General features: G+C 41.9%; 2 protein-coding genes across 3 annotated transcripts; one reads left to right on the top strand and one right to left on the bottom strand.

Moving 5' to 3' along the window:
• Positions 1–240: 240 nt before the first annotated feature.
• Positions 241–9124, top strand: LOC101481304 (short transient receptor potential channel 2). Of its 2 annotated transcripts, XM_004563868.5 has the most exons (14): positions 241–346; positions 548–599; positions 1107–1799; positions 1887–2087; positions 2180–2344; positions 3472–3646; positions 3728–3928; positions 4045–4207; positions 4298–4390; positions 6176–6368; positions 6482–6609; positions 6709–6781; positions 6906–7023; positions 7500–9124. In XM_004563868.5, the coding sequence occupies exons 2-14, from the start codon at positions 585–587 to the stop codon at positions 8378–8380; spliced, it is 3099 nt and encodes a 1032-aa protein (XP_004563925.2). In that variant the 5' UTR covers positions 241–346; positions 548–584; the 3' UTR covers positions 8381–9124. The 2 variants fall into 2 exon arrangements, with proteins under 2 accessions (XP_004563925.2, XP_004563926.2); XM_004563869.4 differs by lacking the exon at positions 3728–3928 and having other exon boundaries at positions 274–599.
• Positions 9125–9320: 196 nt separating this feature from the next.
• Positions 9321–15634, bottom strand: LOC101481005 (ribonucleoside-diphosphate reductase large subunit). Its single transcript, XM_004563866.3, has 19 exons — positions 15429–15634; positions 14624–14712; positions 14336–14513; positions 13518–13618; positions 13368–13427; positions 12807–12846; positions 12555–12717; positions 12327–12468; positions 12153–12236; positions 11895–12056; positions 11716–11795; positions 11419–11620; positions 11161–11310; positions 10854–11075; positions 10687–10763; positions 10463–10598; positions 10277–10372; positions 9976–10164; positions 9321–9882 (listed from the first exon to the last, which is right to left on the bottom strand). Exons 1-19 carry the CDS (start codon positions 15445–15447, stop codon positions 9691–9693), a joined length of 2382 nt encoding a protein of 793 aa, XP_004563923.1. The 5' UTR covers positions 15448–15634; the 3' UTR covers positions 9321–9690.
• Between the last annotated feature and the right edge of the window lie 513 nt (positions 15635–16147).

The raw sequence follows: 16147 nt of genomic DNA on the forward strand, positions 1-16147 counted from the left end.
TTGAAAAATCCCTATAAACATGATCGGTGTAAAATCAAGGGAAACTTTGTGTTTCACGACAATAATTATAACATGCATTTTTAATGAATGGACAAAATCTGACTTCCAGGAAAAGATTTAAATCAGACCCGTGAAAATTTGTAAATGTTTAACTTGCAGCTCCTTGTTTTTCCCACTGCTCCTCACAGCTCCTCTGGGAGAAATGGTGACAGCTGCTGTGTGTTCAGCAACAGCTGCCTTAATTGTGCCATGGTGCTGTTTCCAATTGAGAGACCGGAATTAATTTCTGTTTGAATGCAGTCACAGTTTGGTTTGGGCCCAGCCAAGCATAAAGTACTTTGAACCGGTAACATTTTAATTGGCCTAGCCCCGAGGGCCTTTGAAATTTGTTATTGAGTTTGTGTACGTTGATTTTTCAGTAGTCAGCCGATAGCACATGATCAGAGGACTACGGAGTTCTCAGTTCACCTCTTTTGGAATTATTGTGCAATCTGCCAATATCTTCATCCCTGAAGTTTCAGTGAATCTGCTTCTGTTTTCGATTTAGAGCCGCCTCTCGAAATCGTGTTGTTTTGTGATTGGGAATGGAAAAACTAACGGTAAGGAGATTTTTATTGGCTCGTGGCTTTTATTTGTTATTTGATATGAAAAAAGTAGTTGCGGGTTAATAAAACAAAAACAAAAAAGCAAGTCTAACCCTACTGTGCTTCATATAAACTGGAACAGCTTTAAAAAAATAAATTGGAATTCTTTGTTTTACTAATGTTTGTGTTCATATATGTCATGCATTTCCAAGTCAAATCTTTCCCTATTTGCATGTTCTTTTATTCCTAGTATATCTTGCTATTTTTATCAAAGGATCAGTTGAATCTGGTATTTGGCCTCAGTGCCAAAAAAATCTTGACAGAACAGAAAAGCTTACCCTCAGACCTTTGTTCACTTTGTAAGCCTTGTGGTTAAAGCTTTCAAAGTCTATTTTAACCAAACCATGATTTTTTTTTCCTCAAATCTAACTGAGTAATCAAACAGCATAAAATGGTTTAAAATCAAAGACTTCGAGTGTGTGAATCTGAGACTGCTGCTGACTTTCCCGGTCTGTCCTGCAGCCAGAGCAATGGCGAGAGATTATGAGCAAGAAGATGCGGTTCTCTCCAGCGCTCATCAGTGCCATTCAGGAGGGGGAAACAGCGCTGCTGTGTGGACTCTTGAAGACAGGTGACGGCATTACCCGTCAGCTGGATGAGTCTGAGGATCGTCAGTGGAGGGAGGCCCTCAACCTCTCCATCCGCTTGGGCAACGAGGATGCCATGGACGCCCTCCTGCAAGGAGTCAAGTTTGACTTCCGGCAGATTCATGAGGCTCTGCTAGTCGCCGTGGACACCAACCAACCCATAGTGGTGAAGCGTCTCCTGGACCGCTTGGATCAGGAGAAAGGGAACAAGATGGACGTACGATCCTTCTCTCAGGCCATATTTGATCGTTCTGTTGACAACTCTCAGTTTGCCCCTGGTGTGACCCCTCTGACTTTAGCCTGCCAGAAAGACCTGTACGAGATTGTTACCATGCTCACCCAGAAAGGCCACGTCATCCCGTGGCCACATAAGATCTCCTGCGCCTGTTTGGAGTGTTCTAACGGCCGGCAGTATGACCTGCTGAAGTTCTCCCTGTCTCGCATCAATACTTATCGTGGCATTGCCAGCCGTGCCTACCTGTCCATCACCTCTGACGATGCCATGCTCAGCGCCTTCAGTCTCAGCAGAGAACTCCGTAAGCTGTCACAGAAAGAGCCAGAGTTCAAGGTCTGAGGAGATTCATAGTTATCCCTGCTCACTATTCATTACGGGTGTCTCTGTTGCTTCTTGACTTATGGTTAATTTCTCCTACAGCCTCAGTACCTGAGCCTGGAGCAGATCTGTCAGGAGTTTGCCGTGGAGTTGCTGGGCATGTGTCGCAACCAGAGCGAGGTAACCACTATTTTGAACAGCTGTGGAAATGAAACTCAGGATTCCTTGGATGAACAGGCCTTTGAGGAAGGAATCCCCAGCCTGTCTCGCCTGCGGCTTGCAGTCAATTACAACCAGAAGCAGGTAGCTAGAATTAGAAACTGATGCCAACCAAAGACAAGTAAGATAAGAAACAATCAATTCCTGTCTTCTCTGTTTCTCTCTGTTTGTGGCAGTTTGTGGCGCACCCAATCTGTCAGCAGGTTCTGTCCTCTATCTGGTGTGGGAAACTGGCAGGCTGGAGAGGTAGCAGAACGGCCTGGAAGCTGTTTGTCTCTATGGGAATCTTTCTTACCATGCCCCTTCTTTGCCTTGCCTACTGGATTGCACCAAAGTCAAAGGTCACACACTCTGTAGTAGCAGGTTGATATTGGATGTACATAAATATGTCATGTGAGGTTAGGGATGGGTATCGTTTAGGTTTTATCCGGTACCGGTGCCAAACCGGTACTTTTGAAACTGTGCCGGTGCTTAAACCGGTGCTTAAAGAATGGAGAACACAAAATTGGTCCAAAAACCTCTCATGTTCAGCTGGTTTTTTTTGTAAAAAGATAACAATGTTAGCCTTTTCTGCAGCTATGGGGCATATATGGTATCACTCTTGGCTGCAAGCAGTGCTTAAACAATGGAAAAAACATAAACTTTGTCCAAAAACCTCTCATGTTTAACTGTTTCCCACTTTTTCTTTGGTCATTTTAGCCTTTTTGGCCAGGGTGAAGGGAGTATCTGCCATCAAACAAGAAGACAGCTGCATGTAGCTATGATGATGTTTGCTAGTTCACCTTACATGCATTAATGTAATAACGTGGTTAGCTTACTCAACGTAAATTACACACGAACAACATTAAGCTACTCACGCAGAGAAGAGCGGCTGCTGCTGCCATCATCATCCGTCATCATTTCTGCTACACTGGCAGGGCTAGGGGCCAGGACTCTCCTCTTCGTGTTTTTGGGGGACATTGCTAACTGCGGGTCCGATAACAGGCACCACACCCGCAGTAGATGTGCACGGCGTGAGGTCTCGCAGCAAGCTATCAAATACGGCGCATTTCTCGGCTTTAAAAAAAAACCCGCTATGCATCGCCAGGTGTTTCATGAGATTTGAGGTGTTACCTCCTTTGACAGTATCAGTATCGGCTTAAAGCACTTGTTGCAGGCTGCTGAGTTTGCATATTTTGCTGTGAAGTACAGCCAGACTTTTGACTGCTTTGCCTTGGACATTTTTAATCTGTAGCTCTGCTCTAAAAGAACGTACGTACCTGGCCCCGCCTACTATCCTCGGAAACGTAAAATGATTGGCTAGAATCTAAAGTGTATCACAGCTCAGGAAAAAAAAGCACCGAAATGTGCGCTGCTTTTCTGTCTGGTTACTACCGTTTATGTCAGAACCGGTGCCATGGATACCGGTACCCATCCCTATGTGAGGTATTATTTCAATTTTAAGTTGACTGTGTTGTTTGTTCCCCAGCTGGGAAAGCTAGTAAGAATTCCTGTGATCAAGTTTCTTCTTCACTCTGCATCCTACCTGTGGTTTCTCATTACATTACTTGGGGAATCGATAACCATGGAGCTATATCAGGACACATTTGCTTCCCGGCAGCAGAACCTTCTGCACAGCTCCTTCCACATGGTGTGGGTGGTCGGTAGGTGCACTTTCTCTAGTTTTAACTTTTAGACAACAGCCATTAGATGTGAACAGGGTTTGGATTGTCTGTTTCTTAAAGGATTCTTCTGGTATGAGTGTAAGGAAGTGTGGATCGAGGGGCTTCGGAGTTACTTCCTAGACTGGTGGAACTGCTTGGACGTGATGGTGCTCAGCATGTACCTGGCATCTTTTGCGTTACGTGTGCTTATCTTGCTCAAAGGTTTCTTCCTCTGCCATGATCATGATGGCACAGAGGAGTGTGTCTACTTCACCCAGACTTGTAAGGGGAAAAAAAATCATTCATCCAAAATGAATGTCACAAATCTCAATGCTCAATTGTTTTTTTTTTTTGTTTGTTTGTTTGTTTTGTTTTGACTCTGTGAAATTGTCTTGCAGCACGTGACAATTGGCACCAGGAAGATCCTCAGCTGATTGCCGAGGTCCTCTTTGCAGTGACCAGCATGTTAAGCTTCACACGGCTGGCATATATCCTGCCAGCCCACGAATCTCTGGGAACACTACAGATCTCCATTGGAAAGATGATTGATGATATGATGAGGTCACTTATATCTGATTCCTTATATTTTTACATCTGAATATACAGAACCAGAATTATGTCAATGTTTCTTTTCTGTTTGTTTGTTTTTAGATTTATGTTCATACTGATGATCATTGGCACCGCCTTCCTTTGTGGCATCAACAATATCTATGTTCCTTATGTCATTTCTCCAAATCTTGGCAGGTAAGACTAGAGAGAGTTTGAGAGACTTTTACATCATCTTTTCTGAAGGCAGTAAAAAGTATTTCTAATTTAAATGATCTACAGAAATGTAGACTAGCCCTTACAGTTAATATCTAAGCTCTCAAAGCTTGTTAATAATATGGGATAATGGTTTTTTTTACTCTATTTTTGAAGCTTAAGTTATCAGGTGATATCTTCTGAAAAAGTGCATAAATGAAATACAATAATTTCTCCAACTAAAACCTGAACACAGACTTCCTGTCAATCTCAAAGGAACTCATACTTATCAAGCCACATACACTGAATGTAAAGTGTACACACCTCTGTTGAAATACCAGTTTTTGTCATTGAAAAAAAAAGATCCAAATAAATCATTTAAAAGTGTTTCCCACTTTTCGTGTGACCTATAACCAGTACAGTTCAATTGAATCATCTGTTAGGGAAGGGAGTCTACCAGCATGCTACATCTTGACTTGGTTGTCCACTTTTGTCAGCTTCTGAGGGCCTTTCTTGTGCACAACCATCTTCAGGGTAATTTCTACTAGTGAAGCCATTATCTTTTTGATTTGCATGCTTAGAGTCATTGTCATGCTAAAAAGGTAAAATTCCTCTTCAGCTGTCTGGTAGACTCCAAAAGGATTTGGGTCAAAAGCGACAGGTGTACAAAGCTGTAATTACCTCCACCTTGACTAAAGCCCCGGTTTCAGCTAAAGAAAAGCAACCTAAAAATGATACCACCACCGTGCTTCACTGTGGGTATGATGTTCTATTGGTGATGCATAGGAATTATTTTTGTACCAAACATACCAAACTTTATCAGAAAAGGCTTCCATTTTGCAACCCTACACCATAGTCCAGACATAAGGAGAACACTGGATATTGTTGTCACATGTAGTATACAACAAGGACTTGCCAGTACTGGAGCTTCAGCTCTTTTAGTGTTGCTGTAGGTCTCTGGGCAACTTCTCTGACCGGTTTACATCTCGTCTTTTCGTTCATTTTGCAACAAAGTCCAGTTCTTTCCAGTGTAATTAGTGTCCTATTTTTCCCTCTACCTTTTGATGGCTGTCTTCTCTGTTCAATGAAATTTCAAATATTGTGAAAACATTTTTTGTACACTTCTTGCAACTGATACCTTTCAACAGTGAGATTCTTTTGAGGCTTTGCCCTTTGCAACCCATGGCTTTGGCTGAAGCAGGCAACTGAGTAAATCTCAGAGAAATCCTCTTAGGACAGCTGAACTTTATTTGGGATTAACCAGAGTCTCCAATTGATGGCAGCTATGTACCCAAGAAGACTCAAAAGATGCTTCAAAGTCCTAGAATATCGGTGTACGCAACAAGCCTATTGTACTTTTGTAGTGTATATTTTCCCTAACAGATTTGTTTTCCAATTGAATTGTACAGGGGACATACTGTATACCATTAAAGGTGGGAAAAATTGTATTGATTGCATCATGAAAACCCCCCCAGCATTTTACCATTGGTGTGTACACTTTCTGCATCCACTGTTCAGTATATAACATATAGACAGCTCACCGGGGGAGTCACCTGTCATTCAAAATACTCATGTCCCATAAAAATGCACAACTTAACTCTTAAAACAGATGAGTTATAAAAAGATTCACCCTTTTGTTCTGCACATCTTGGCAGTTTTGGGTAATTGTCACAAAGGCTTTATTGTTCAACCCCCTGATATTATAGTTTGATTATAACTTGTCTTGTTTTTTTTAAATAAAATAAAACAACCCTCACATCATGCCTGTGCCTTTCTTCACTTTCACAGGTTTAATGAGACCTTCCGCTTCCTATTCTGGACCATGTTTGGAGTTGTAAACCAGGAATATGTGGACATGCCAGAGTTTGTGTTGGCAGAATTTGTAGGAAGGGTCCTGTATGGCATCTTCACTCTTGTCATTGTCATTGTACTTCTCAACATGCTTATTGCCATGATAACAAACTCCTTTCAGAAAATTGAGGTAAAGAATTACCATCCTCCTGTGTAACGTCTACAAAAGCGCCCCCCCCCCCCCCCCCCCCCCCCTCCCCTTCTGGGATGCGCACTGACTGATGTGCATTTATTTTAATTCAGGATGACGCGGACGTTGAGTGGAAATTTGCCAGGTCAAAGCTGTACCTCAGCTACTTCAGAGAGGGCCTCACTATGCCTGTGCCTTTCAACATCATCCCCTCCCCCAAAGCCATTTTTTACATCCTAAGGTGAGCTGCAAAAATACAGATTTTAAACTAGAAAAACAGCCTTTTATTCTGAATTTTAAAAAATGTTTTAAATATATATTTTTAAAAATTCCATTCAAGGGGCATCTTTAGACGAATCTGCTGCTGCTGCACTTGTTCCTCTGAGCAAAAATATCCCCCCATAGCCTCTATAGTAAGTGTGTATGAATTGGATTTTAGTAAAAGAATATATTATCTTTTACATTTTACTTAATATATGTTAATTATACTCTATATGGCATTTAACATGTTTTATGCTATCTGTATTCTGTAAAAAGTCCAGTGATAAGGGATCTGAAGATGGCCAGTTATCGTACCGTCAGCAGGTGATCACGGCACTGGTGCAGCGCTACATTGAGTCAGCTCGCAGGGAGTTTGAGGAGACCAAGAGGAAAGGTAAAGACTCTTTCAGTAAGCACTTGATTCGTTTTTGTAGAGCGGATATACCCTATATGGAAAAAGTATTGGGCCACACCGCTTAATCTTAAGTTCAGGTGTTTTCAGTTCCATTATCACAGGTGTATAGAATCAAGCATCTTGGCATGCAGTCTGCCTTTACAAACAAAAGAGGAAATAATGGATCATTCTAAAGAAGTCATTGTGCCAATGATCTGCTGACTCAGTAACACCAGAGCTCCAAACCTTCTCTTACATTAACATCAGCACAAAAGCTTCATTTTATGGTCAGGCACCTTTTGTTGATCTAATGTTTCAGTCCATATAGTGTGTAATTTGACTTCCTGATATTCTATAAATCAGCTCTATGATTTTAGCAGGTTTTCTTCTTCTTTTTTAAGCACTGATTTCAGTTTTAAGTAAATTATTAATCATTAAAAAGCTTTTGGTGTGACTAAAGTGTTTTCTTCCCTCAGATATTGGAAATCGAATGACTGAGCTGAGCAAAGCGGTCGCCAGGATGCACAACGATCTGAAAGTCGCCCAGCAGTACGCAATGGACGATGGAAACGATACAAGCGATGCACCGACCAAGAATGGCTCCTCTGTACTGGGGAAATACATCATTGGTGCCAAGAACAATTTCAGAGGTTTTACCACCAGACAAGATGACAAATGCACAGATCTTAAGGTGACTGTGCACAGCATTGAGGAAAAGCTGGATAAAGAAAAGTTTGAAGCACAGATGGAATCAGACATTCAACAGAATGAGGTGGATGAATGTAGAGACGAGGGACAGTTTCCTGACTCTGTTGTGGTGAAAATGGAGGAAGGCCGAGCTCAGGCTGAACAAGAGGAAAAGAAGGAAATTAACTCAGATGAGAAGGAGAAAGCAGCCAAAGGTGAAATTAGTGTAAATAAAGTGAAAGAGGAGAAGGAAGGAGGAAACGGTTTTACTAACACAGAAGAAACGTTGAGTGACGAGGCCACGGATGAAGAGGCAGAAACCCTAAATGAAGGAGGGATGAACAAGGAGGGAAGAGTGCCGGATGAACACATGACCTCTGCACATGCCGAGAGCATCGAAGTGAGTGACGAAAAGATAGAAACCCAAAAAATAATCTGCAAGTTCAATCACATTGAGCTGCAAGAAAAAAAAGCAGCACAACCGAGCTGGATGAAGGGAAGAAAGCCTGAGCATAATGTAGCAGAGACGCCTCACAATGAGAAGAGCAATGAAAAACCTGAAATGAAGAAAATGATTCCTTCACCTACAGGAAGCAGCAGCTCCCAGGACATGGGCTTTGGTTCCCAAGAAGGGGAAGAATCGATCGATGGCACACCAGTGAGACCTTAACCTTTGAGGTGACCTTGCTGCCTCATTGGTCACTTTATGCAATATCTGACAAAAGTGCAGTTGATCAGAGTTTTGAGATGTCCACTTTTTCCCCATGTCTTAAAAAGTAAACAAAGGATCAGCAGAGAAACTGTCAGTTTGCATGCAAGATATTTTCCACTACCTAAAAACATTTACTTTTATCCATTCATCTTTAGATTGCCAAACATTTTGTCATGTAGTCTATTTCTAAGCCCAAGGATGAAAACTGCAGAGGCTTGCCAGCAATGCTTTAGACCTTCTTCATACCTTTAGAAAACCCCTCTTTAAATGTCTTGCAGTTTTTGTGCAGATCAAACAAAGTATAGTTGAAAGTTTTAATAAATGAGCTTTAAGGATGTTTGAGTGCAGATGTGTGTAGCAGCTGTAGCTCTCTGGATACCTGTGCACAAACTTGGAAATGTGTTTCTCAAAACCCAGAAGCTTCTGAGCTTGTTTTCATCTCCCAAGACGATTCCATTTCATTTAGGTTGTTAGTTATTTATCAGACAGACTGCTGTTAAAGTTTTCAATTTACATTCATTGAAATAAAACTCTCCTGTCTTAAAGTGTCGCCTCCTTTTATTTCCATCAGGCAGCTAACCTATACCCGTTGCTACATTGTGACAATACAGGTCTCAGCTTGCTTTATACATAATACTCCCATGAGGTCTCAGGCAGGAACACACTGGCTCATTACTTCATCACCTGCAGCAGCATCGGTCCCATGGCACATATCCAAACTCTTGCACTGGAAAATCACCTTGGCTTATAACCTTTTCTATCACAATGTCTCCTTAAACTTTGTTTTTGTTCTCATCAGCCCAACTTAAGCCCAGCGCTGCTGTCCAACAGGTTTTGATGTCCTGTAGCAAAATCCAAAACTTGTATGCAGTATCTTTAAAAATAATTATGCTGAATCTCAGAGCATGGATAATATTTTATTTTCCATTCATTTAAAATGCAGGTCAACCTGAATTCATTAGTATGACCCACCTGAAGCTAAAAGAAATATTAATTCATTATAACCTATTAATTCTATACAAAACACGCATGCAATGCTTCATGATGTAAAAAAACCCCCCAAGAAAACAGAAAAAATGTTTTAAAATCCCAAAAAAATATTAAATTATGAAAACTGTAAATATTTGTAATCTGAAGACATCAGCATTTATAAACCACATGTTACATCTTATACAGATAAAAAGCACCAAGTGTTTCAAAAACAGAGGTTTAAGTGGCAAAGCTGAGGTGATTTAGTAATGCGATTGTCTGAGCGTAGCAAACTTCATTTAAGAGCCACACATCAGGCATTCGTCTTTGTTTGCTAAGGAACAGACCATGGCTGCGGTATTGCGCTCTTTGGTCTCCTCCTTCACGCTCTTAGCCGATTGGCCCTCCTTCAGTTTCTCTTTGTTCAGGGTGAATTGAATAGGGTTGGCAGCAGGCTTTGTCCGCAGGTAGTACATGCCAGTTTTCAGGCCCTGTGGAGGGAGGAAAAAAAGGGAAGGTTTCAAACACTGTTTGGATGTTTCTCCATTTCCACCTCAACCATGAATCAGTTGGTCTTAACTTACCAACTTCCAGCCATAGAAGTGCATGCTACTAAGTTTTCCATAGTTTGGCTCAGCAATGTGAATGTTAAGCGACTGGCTTTGGTCAATGTATGCACCACGATCTGCTGCCATCTTGAGGACCGTCTTCTGGGAGATTTCCCACACAGTTTTATACAGCTGCTTCAGATCATCTGGGATCTCATCAATGTTCTGAAAAGAAGAGGGACAAATTCACATTTTATTTGTTCTCCACAAGTGAAGTTGGGCTTAATTATAGGAACAATTGGAGCAGTGAAATGGAACAACTGAATAAGCCTTTTACCTGGATAGATCCATTATGAGCTATGAGCTGATTCTTCATATCCTCGTTCCACAGTCCTCTTTCTGTGAGGTCTTTCAGCAGGTGAGGATTCACAATCTATAGGACAGGTTGAAAACACACATAGTAGCCTTGCCTTTGCTGTGCACATGTCTTAACACACAGTCGGCAGATGCATTCAGCACTCACCTGAAACTCTCCTGAAAGCACCCTGCGGGTGTAGATGTTGCTGGTGTATGCCTCGATGGACTCATTATTACCCAGGATCTGGGCAGTGGATGCTGTGGGCATTGGGGACAAAAGCAGGCTATTCCTCACACCATGCCTGAGGATGGACAGGAGTAAGAACTATGGCCACCATTTATGGTTAACGTGAGCAGTAAATTGAAAACCAGGCATTCAGGAAAACTTACTTGGCAATCTTCTCCTTTAGTGCTTTCCAGTCACATAAATCTGTTGGAGTCTTATTCCACATTTCATACTGAAGGATCTGAAAAAACAAACGTGTTTGTTAGGTTTTGATCTCAAACTGCTAAAATGTATCCCAGGATGGTTTTGAGACACTCTGATATCTACTCACTCCTTTGCTGACAGGAGAGCCGGGGTAGGTTTCATAAGGGCCAAGCTCTGCTGCCAACTCACAACTGGCCTCCAGGGCAGCGTAGTACATGGTCTCAAAGATCTGAATGTTGAGCAACTGGGCCTCTGGGCTTTCAAACGGATAGCGCATGAGGATAAAAGCATCAGCCAGACCCTGCACACCAATTCCAATTGGCCTGTGACGCTTGTTAGACCTTTCAGCCTGAAAAGAGGGACAGAGAAGTTATGTTTACATAGAGCTTATGAAACCCAGCTGCATGGCTGCAACACCAGAAAGGAAGTCATACCTCAGGCACTGGGTAGTAGTTTATATCGATAATCTTGTTCAGGTTCTTGACAATGACTTTGGTAACAGATGCAAGTTTCTTGAAGTCATAGGTCTTTTCTGGTGTAACGTACATGTTGACGGCGATGGAAGCCAGGTTACACACTGCAACCTGAGTTAGGAGAACAAACCAAACTGAAAACAAGTTCTGACAGAATAATACACATAGTTGTCCCAAAAAGCTAAATTTGTTGTGACCAGTACATCTTTTACCCCTCACCTCATCTTTGCTCGTGTACTCTACGATCTCTGTGCACAGATTGCTGGATTTGATAGTGCCCAGGTTTTGCTGATTACTCTTTCTGTTGCAGGCATCCTTGTAAACCATGTATGGTGTACCAGTTTCTGTCTGCGACTCAATGATGGCGTACCACAGCTGCTGAGCCTTCACCACACGCTTAGCCCTGCCCTCCTTCTCATATCTGAAAACCAAGACCATCATTGGGACAGGTTAGCACTGGGGAAAAAAAAAAAAAAAGCTGTTTGTTGAGAACAGAGTTTGTTGTGCTGATCTTACCGAGTGTAGAGCTCCTCAAACTCCTCCCCCCAGCATTCGTCCAATCCAGGACATTCACTGGGACACATCAGAGACCAGTCCTACAATCACAGCAGAAGGATAAGATTTGTTCACCATTTAGGAAAAAATAAAACCCTAAAGTCAACTCTGGCCAGCATGGAGTTCCCCCCAGTAATCACCTGATTGGTTTCCACTCGCTTCATAAAAAGGTCTGGGATCCACAAGGCGAAAAACAGGTCCCGCGCCCTCTGCTCTTCTTTACCCGTGTTCTTCTTCAACTCCAAAAACTCGAACACATCAGAATGCCACGGCTCGAGGTACATAGCGAACGCCCCAGGCCTCTAAAGTACACAAAAACCAAGCCATGCGATTAGCACCATTTTATTTACACTGTTGTTACACATCTTCCATAATTTATGGGAAAATCTCATCTTTACCTTGTTGCCACCCTGGTCAACATAACGTGCTGTGTTGTTGTACACACGAAGCATAGGAACCAGCCCGTTGGAAGTGCCATTAGTCTTTAAGAAACAAAACAAACACGCACCACTTTAAGTAAAAAACAAAACACATTTGTATAAATGAAAGCAACTCGTCAAAATTTTACTCACCCCAGCGATGTAGCTGCCTGTAGATCTGATGCAGCTAACTGCCACTCCAATACCTCCAGCTGATTTTGAGATGAGCGCGCACTGCTTCAGTGTGTCATAAATACCATCAATGCTGTCATCTATCATGGCTAGCAAGAAACAACTGCAGAAATCCAAACAAAGTATATTAGGTGGAAAAATCCCCACAGTATCAGAGCGTATCAGCACCCTCAATTATAAATTCTTTACCTGGACAGCTGGGGCCTGTTGGTGCCAGCGTTGAACAGTGTAGGAGAAGCGTGAGTGAACCACTTCTCTGACAGCAAGTTGTAGGTCTCAATGGCTGCATCAATGTCACCTTTATGAATCCCGACTGACACTCTCATTAGCATGTGCTGGGGTCGCTCGGCAACTACAGAGAAAGACATTAAATAGTTAGTCCCTGATGGCCTGCACCCATAAACATGCTTATCAATAAGTTGTAGGGAATTTAACTCTCACCTTTGCCATTAATCTTCAACAAATATGATCTCTCAAGAGTCTGTTAGAGAAAAAAGCACAAATTAGATTCATAATCATAGTGTATGCACAATAGGGGTCAGAGAATAAAAAAAAGGGGTGAATACTAGTGATGTGCGATACCACTGATTTCCTTTCCGATCCGATACCAAGTAAAATTCAGGGTGGTATCGGTGATACTGATCCGATACCCATACTCTGTACAAAAACTTAATCTTTCATTGCATTTCATAATACAATATATAATTGTATTATGTAATTGTAATAAGAACATAACCATATTGCTTCATAATGATTAGAGGACATCAGACAACTTGTTTTTATTGCTTAATAATGCAGAATAATCATATAGAAATAAAAAAAACTGACGTTGTGCGCTATACTGATACTGACAAACTTTGACACAAACTTTGACGACATATTTTGCAGCTGAAAAACCGGGATAAACCACAGTGTTGGTAAAATATTCTGCATAATGCAACATGTTAAACATTGCAAAAGGATGTTAAAGGATGTTAAATGTAGGGTAAAATGAGAAATTACCTTAAACCCGAAGAAGTTGTAAGAGAAATCTCTGTCGTAAATGATTGACGAGTTGAGGCGCTGCAAAAAATTGAGGAAAATGTGTTAAAAAGCTTCACCAAACCTTAACTGTGAGGAGACGAACAAAGGATAAAATCAAACCCCACTTACAGCCTTGTTTTCAAGAACAATGTCCAGCGTCTCCTTGGAGATCATAGGAGAGTGACGTTTATTTAAAGGGTTGATATAGTTGTAGAGGTCTTCCATAACGTCTACACAAGCAAAGAGGAATGTCAGTTCAATATTAGTGCTGATTATTTAAGTCTTCCTAAAAAGCTAAGCAACTTCCTGTGTGCAGCATTATTAGTTACTACAAAAGATGTGCACCAGGGGGTGTTATAGTAGACTACAGGTGCTATGATTTCAATGTAAAGTCATACCTATAGATACATTTCATGAAATGCACAGAAATTCAGGAAGTTGGTGCAGAGCAGGGGTGTCAAACATAAGGCCTAGGGGCCAGAATCGGCCCAGAGAAGATTTTAATCTGGCCCACTGGATGGTAATGCATAGATTTTGACTTTTAATTATAATTTCAGAAGTTTTGCAGTGTTTCTTAATGATAAAGACTCTACTGCTATTCATACTACACCAAAGTAATTTTTTAAAAAGATAATTAAATGACATAAAACTTTCCACTATAGGACTTTGTCCTTTGAACTACCAGAACTTTTTTGTGCGTGTCATTTTTTAGATTTATCATGTAGTTTCACTGGTCCAGTCTACTTAAGATCAAAGTGTCAGAGTATGGGAAACCACGCAAACATGGGGAGAACATGCAAACTCCACACAGAAAGACCCCGGCCTGATGTTGGAATTGAACTCAGGACCTTCTTGCTGTGCGGCAACAGTGCTGCCCCACCGTGCCACCAATTTCTAATCTCAATGAGATTTTTTACCTGGATAAATAAAGGACTAATGAAACTCACCACTGAATACTTTCTTGGTCTCTTTGTGCAGGTTAGATACAGCGATGCGTGCAGCCAGGACTGCATAGTCTGGGTGTTTGGTTGTGAGAGTGGCAGCAGTCTCTGCTGCCAGAGTGTCGAGCTCCACTGTGGTGACTCCACTGTACAAACCCTGGATCACCTTCATGGTAATCTGGGCCTGCGGAAACACAAGATATCAGCTTTTATATTAATTCATCACCTGACCTTTCTTTGTCTCTCTCTCTCTGTCTTTTTTTTTGGGGGGGGGGGGGGGTGTTAGCAACTTACAGGATCCACAAAGTCACAATTGAGTCCATAACAAAGCTTCTGGACCCGAGAAGTGATTTTATCAAAGGAAACTGCCTCAGGGCGTCCATCTGAAAACCAAACAAACAAAAATAACACAAATTTAATTCAGTAGTCTTCAAACTCCTTTGGTCGTTTATCTGAAGTAAAGTATCCTAGCTAGTTAATATAACTTAGTCTTAAACACACCGCATATCACCGTCTAATTGACTCTCCTGCTCAATTTATTCCCCCAGTTTACTCATTAGCTCAGATGAGGCTCCCAGTGATCAGCTGCCCAACCATTTAGTGTCAACAAAAGGCAACACCTCGCTGCTGCTGCGCGCCAAAAAAAACAGATGATAAAAACACGCCAAAAGCGCCCTCCCCACACACACATCTGTCACAGAGGGAAGCCTGTGGATATGGTGTAAAACAAATTTAAAATTTCAGCTGTCCTGCTTCTATTTTGAATACAAATGTTACATATGTAAATAAAGAAGACCAAAACAACATAAGAAGCCGGGGGAAAATTAGCAACCGGTTCTGTCCGCTTCTTCTGCCCTTTCATAACTCGGGAGTCTTTGTTTGGCGTTTCGACGGAAACACCACACAAAGAAACAAAAGCACCTTTAACGTGTATTTAACACACATGCACACAAAATATGCAATGTTTCGTTGTGCTATTAATATTTACTGCAACGTAAATACATTTCAAGGCTTCCCCCTCCCACGACTGTACCAAAGCCGGTGACCGGGTTTGCATCAGCCTCTTTGATAATGGAAGTATTAAAGTTAGCTACAGTACCTCGTTTGATAACATGCATGATGACAAATGAAGCGGCGGGTCTCCTCAGAAAGCAGGTGCTGTTGGTATCTTCTCAGCTGGATGCTGGAAACGAGCTAAAGAAACTGTGGCGCAAAGTAGCTAACAACAAGCTTATAAACCCTGTGAGAACAATCAAGCATCACAGCAGAATCTCAAACTGAGCGCGCCAAAGAGCCCGAAGTCAGTTACACCAAAGTGTGTCAGTCGCTCAGCCAATCACACGAGACTAATAGGCTTCTAAACCAATCACGTTCGTCCTTTTACGTTTTCCGGTGACCTCTTTCCGGACCAAAAATCTGGCGGGATGCAACAGTAGAACATGCAATTATGTTTCTACAACAGGACTGGCTCGTCCGTGCAGTTTGGCGACGTGTTTATAAACGTCTTGAAAACCAGAAACAAGTTGTAACACCGAATTTCATATTTATATGTGCCACAAGCATAGCTCTAGGAAATCTACATCTGCCTTTCATAGTCATATGCGGAATACGGCTGTATAAATGTGTGGCAGCCCCTGGCGTGCACACTCACAACAATGGCTGAGCGCAAACAGACTCCTGTGTGGACAAGTTGTTGTGGCAACACCACTGACGTCGTCAAACACCTCGGAGTAAATCACATCACAGAATATGATAAGCTTATGTTGAGGCGAACTGAAGAGGAGGACAGGGACAGGTGCTGCTAGGGCGAGACAGACG

Source organism: Maylandia zebra, linkage group LG10 (genome assembly GCF_041146795.1).
Source record: "Maylandia zebra isolate NMK-2024a linkage group LG10, Mzebra_GT3a, whole genome shotgun sequence".
Classification (NCBI taxonomy): domain Eukaryota; kingdom Metazoa; phylum Chordata; class Actinopteri; order Cichliformes; family Cichlidae; genus Maylandia; species Maylandia zebra.

Excerpts from the sequence above, each read along its gene's own strand:
- LOC101481005 (XM_004563866.3), bottom strand. Across the intron at positions 11,076-11,160 it reads ACTACTACCCAGTGCCTGAG|GCTGAAAGGTCTAACAAGCG; the intron begins GTATGACTTCCT and ends CCCTCTTTTCAG. Across the intron at positions 10,373-10,462 it reads TGCTTTCAGGAGAGTTTCAG|ATTGTGAATCCTCACCTGCT; the intron begins GTGAGTGCTGAA and ends CCTGTCCTATAG.
- LOC101481304 (XM_004563868.5), top strand. Across the intron at positions 1,800-1,886 it reads AGAAAGAGCCAGAGTTCAAG|CCTCAGTACCTGAGCCTGGA; the intron begins GTCTGAGGAGAT and ends TTTCTCCTACAG. Across the intron at positions 2,088-2,179 it reads TCAATTACAACCAGAAGCAG|TTTGTGGCGCACCCAATCTG; the intron begins GTAGCTAGAATT and ends TGTTTGTGGCAG.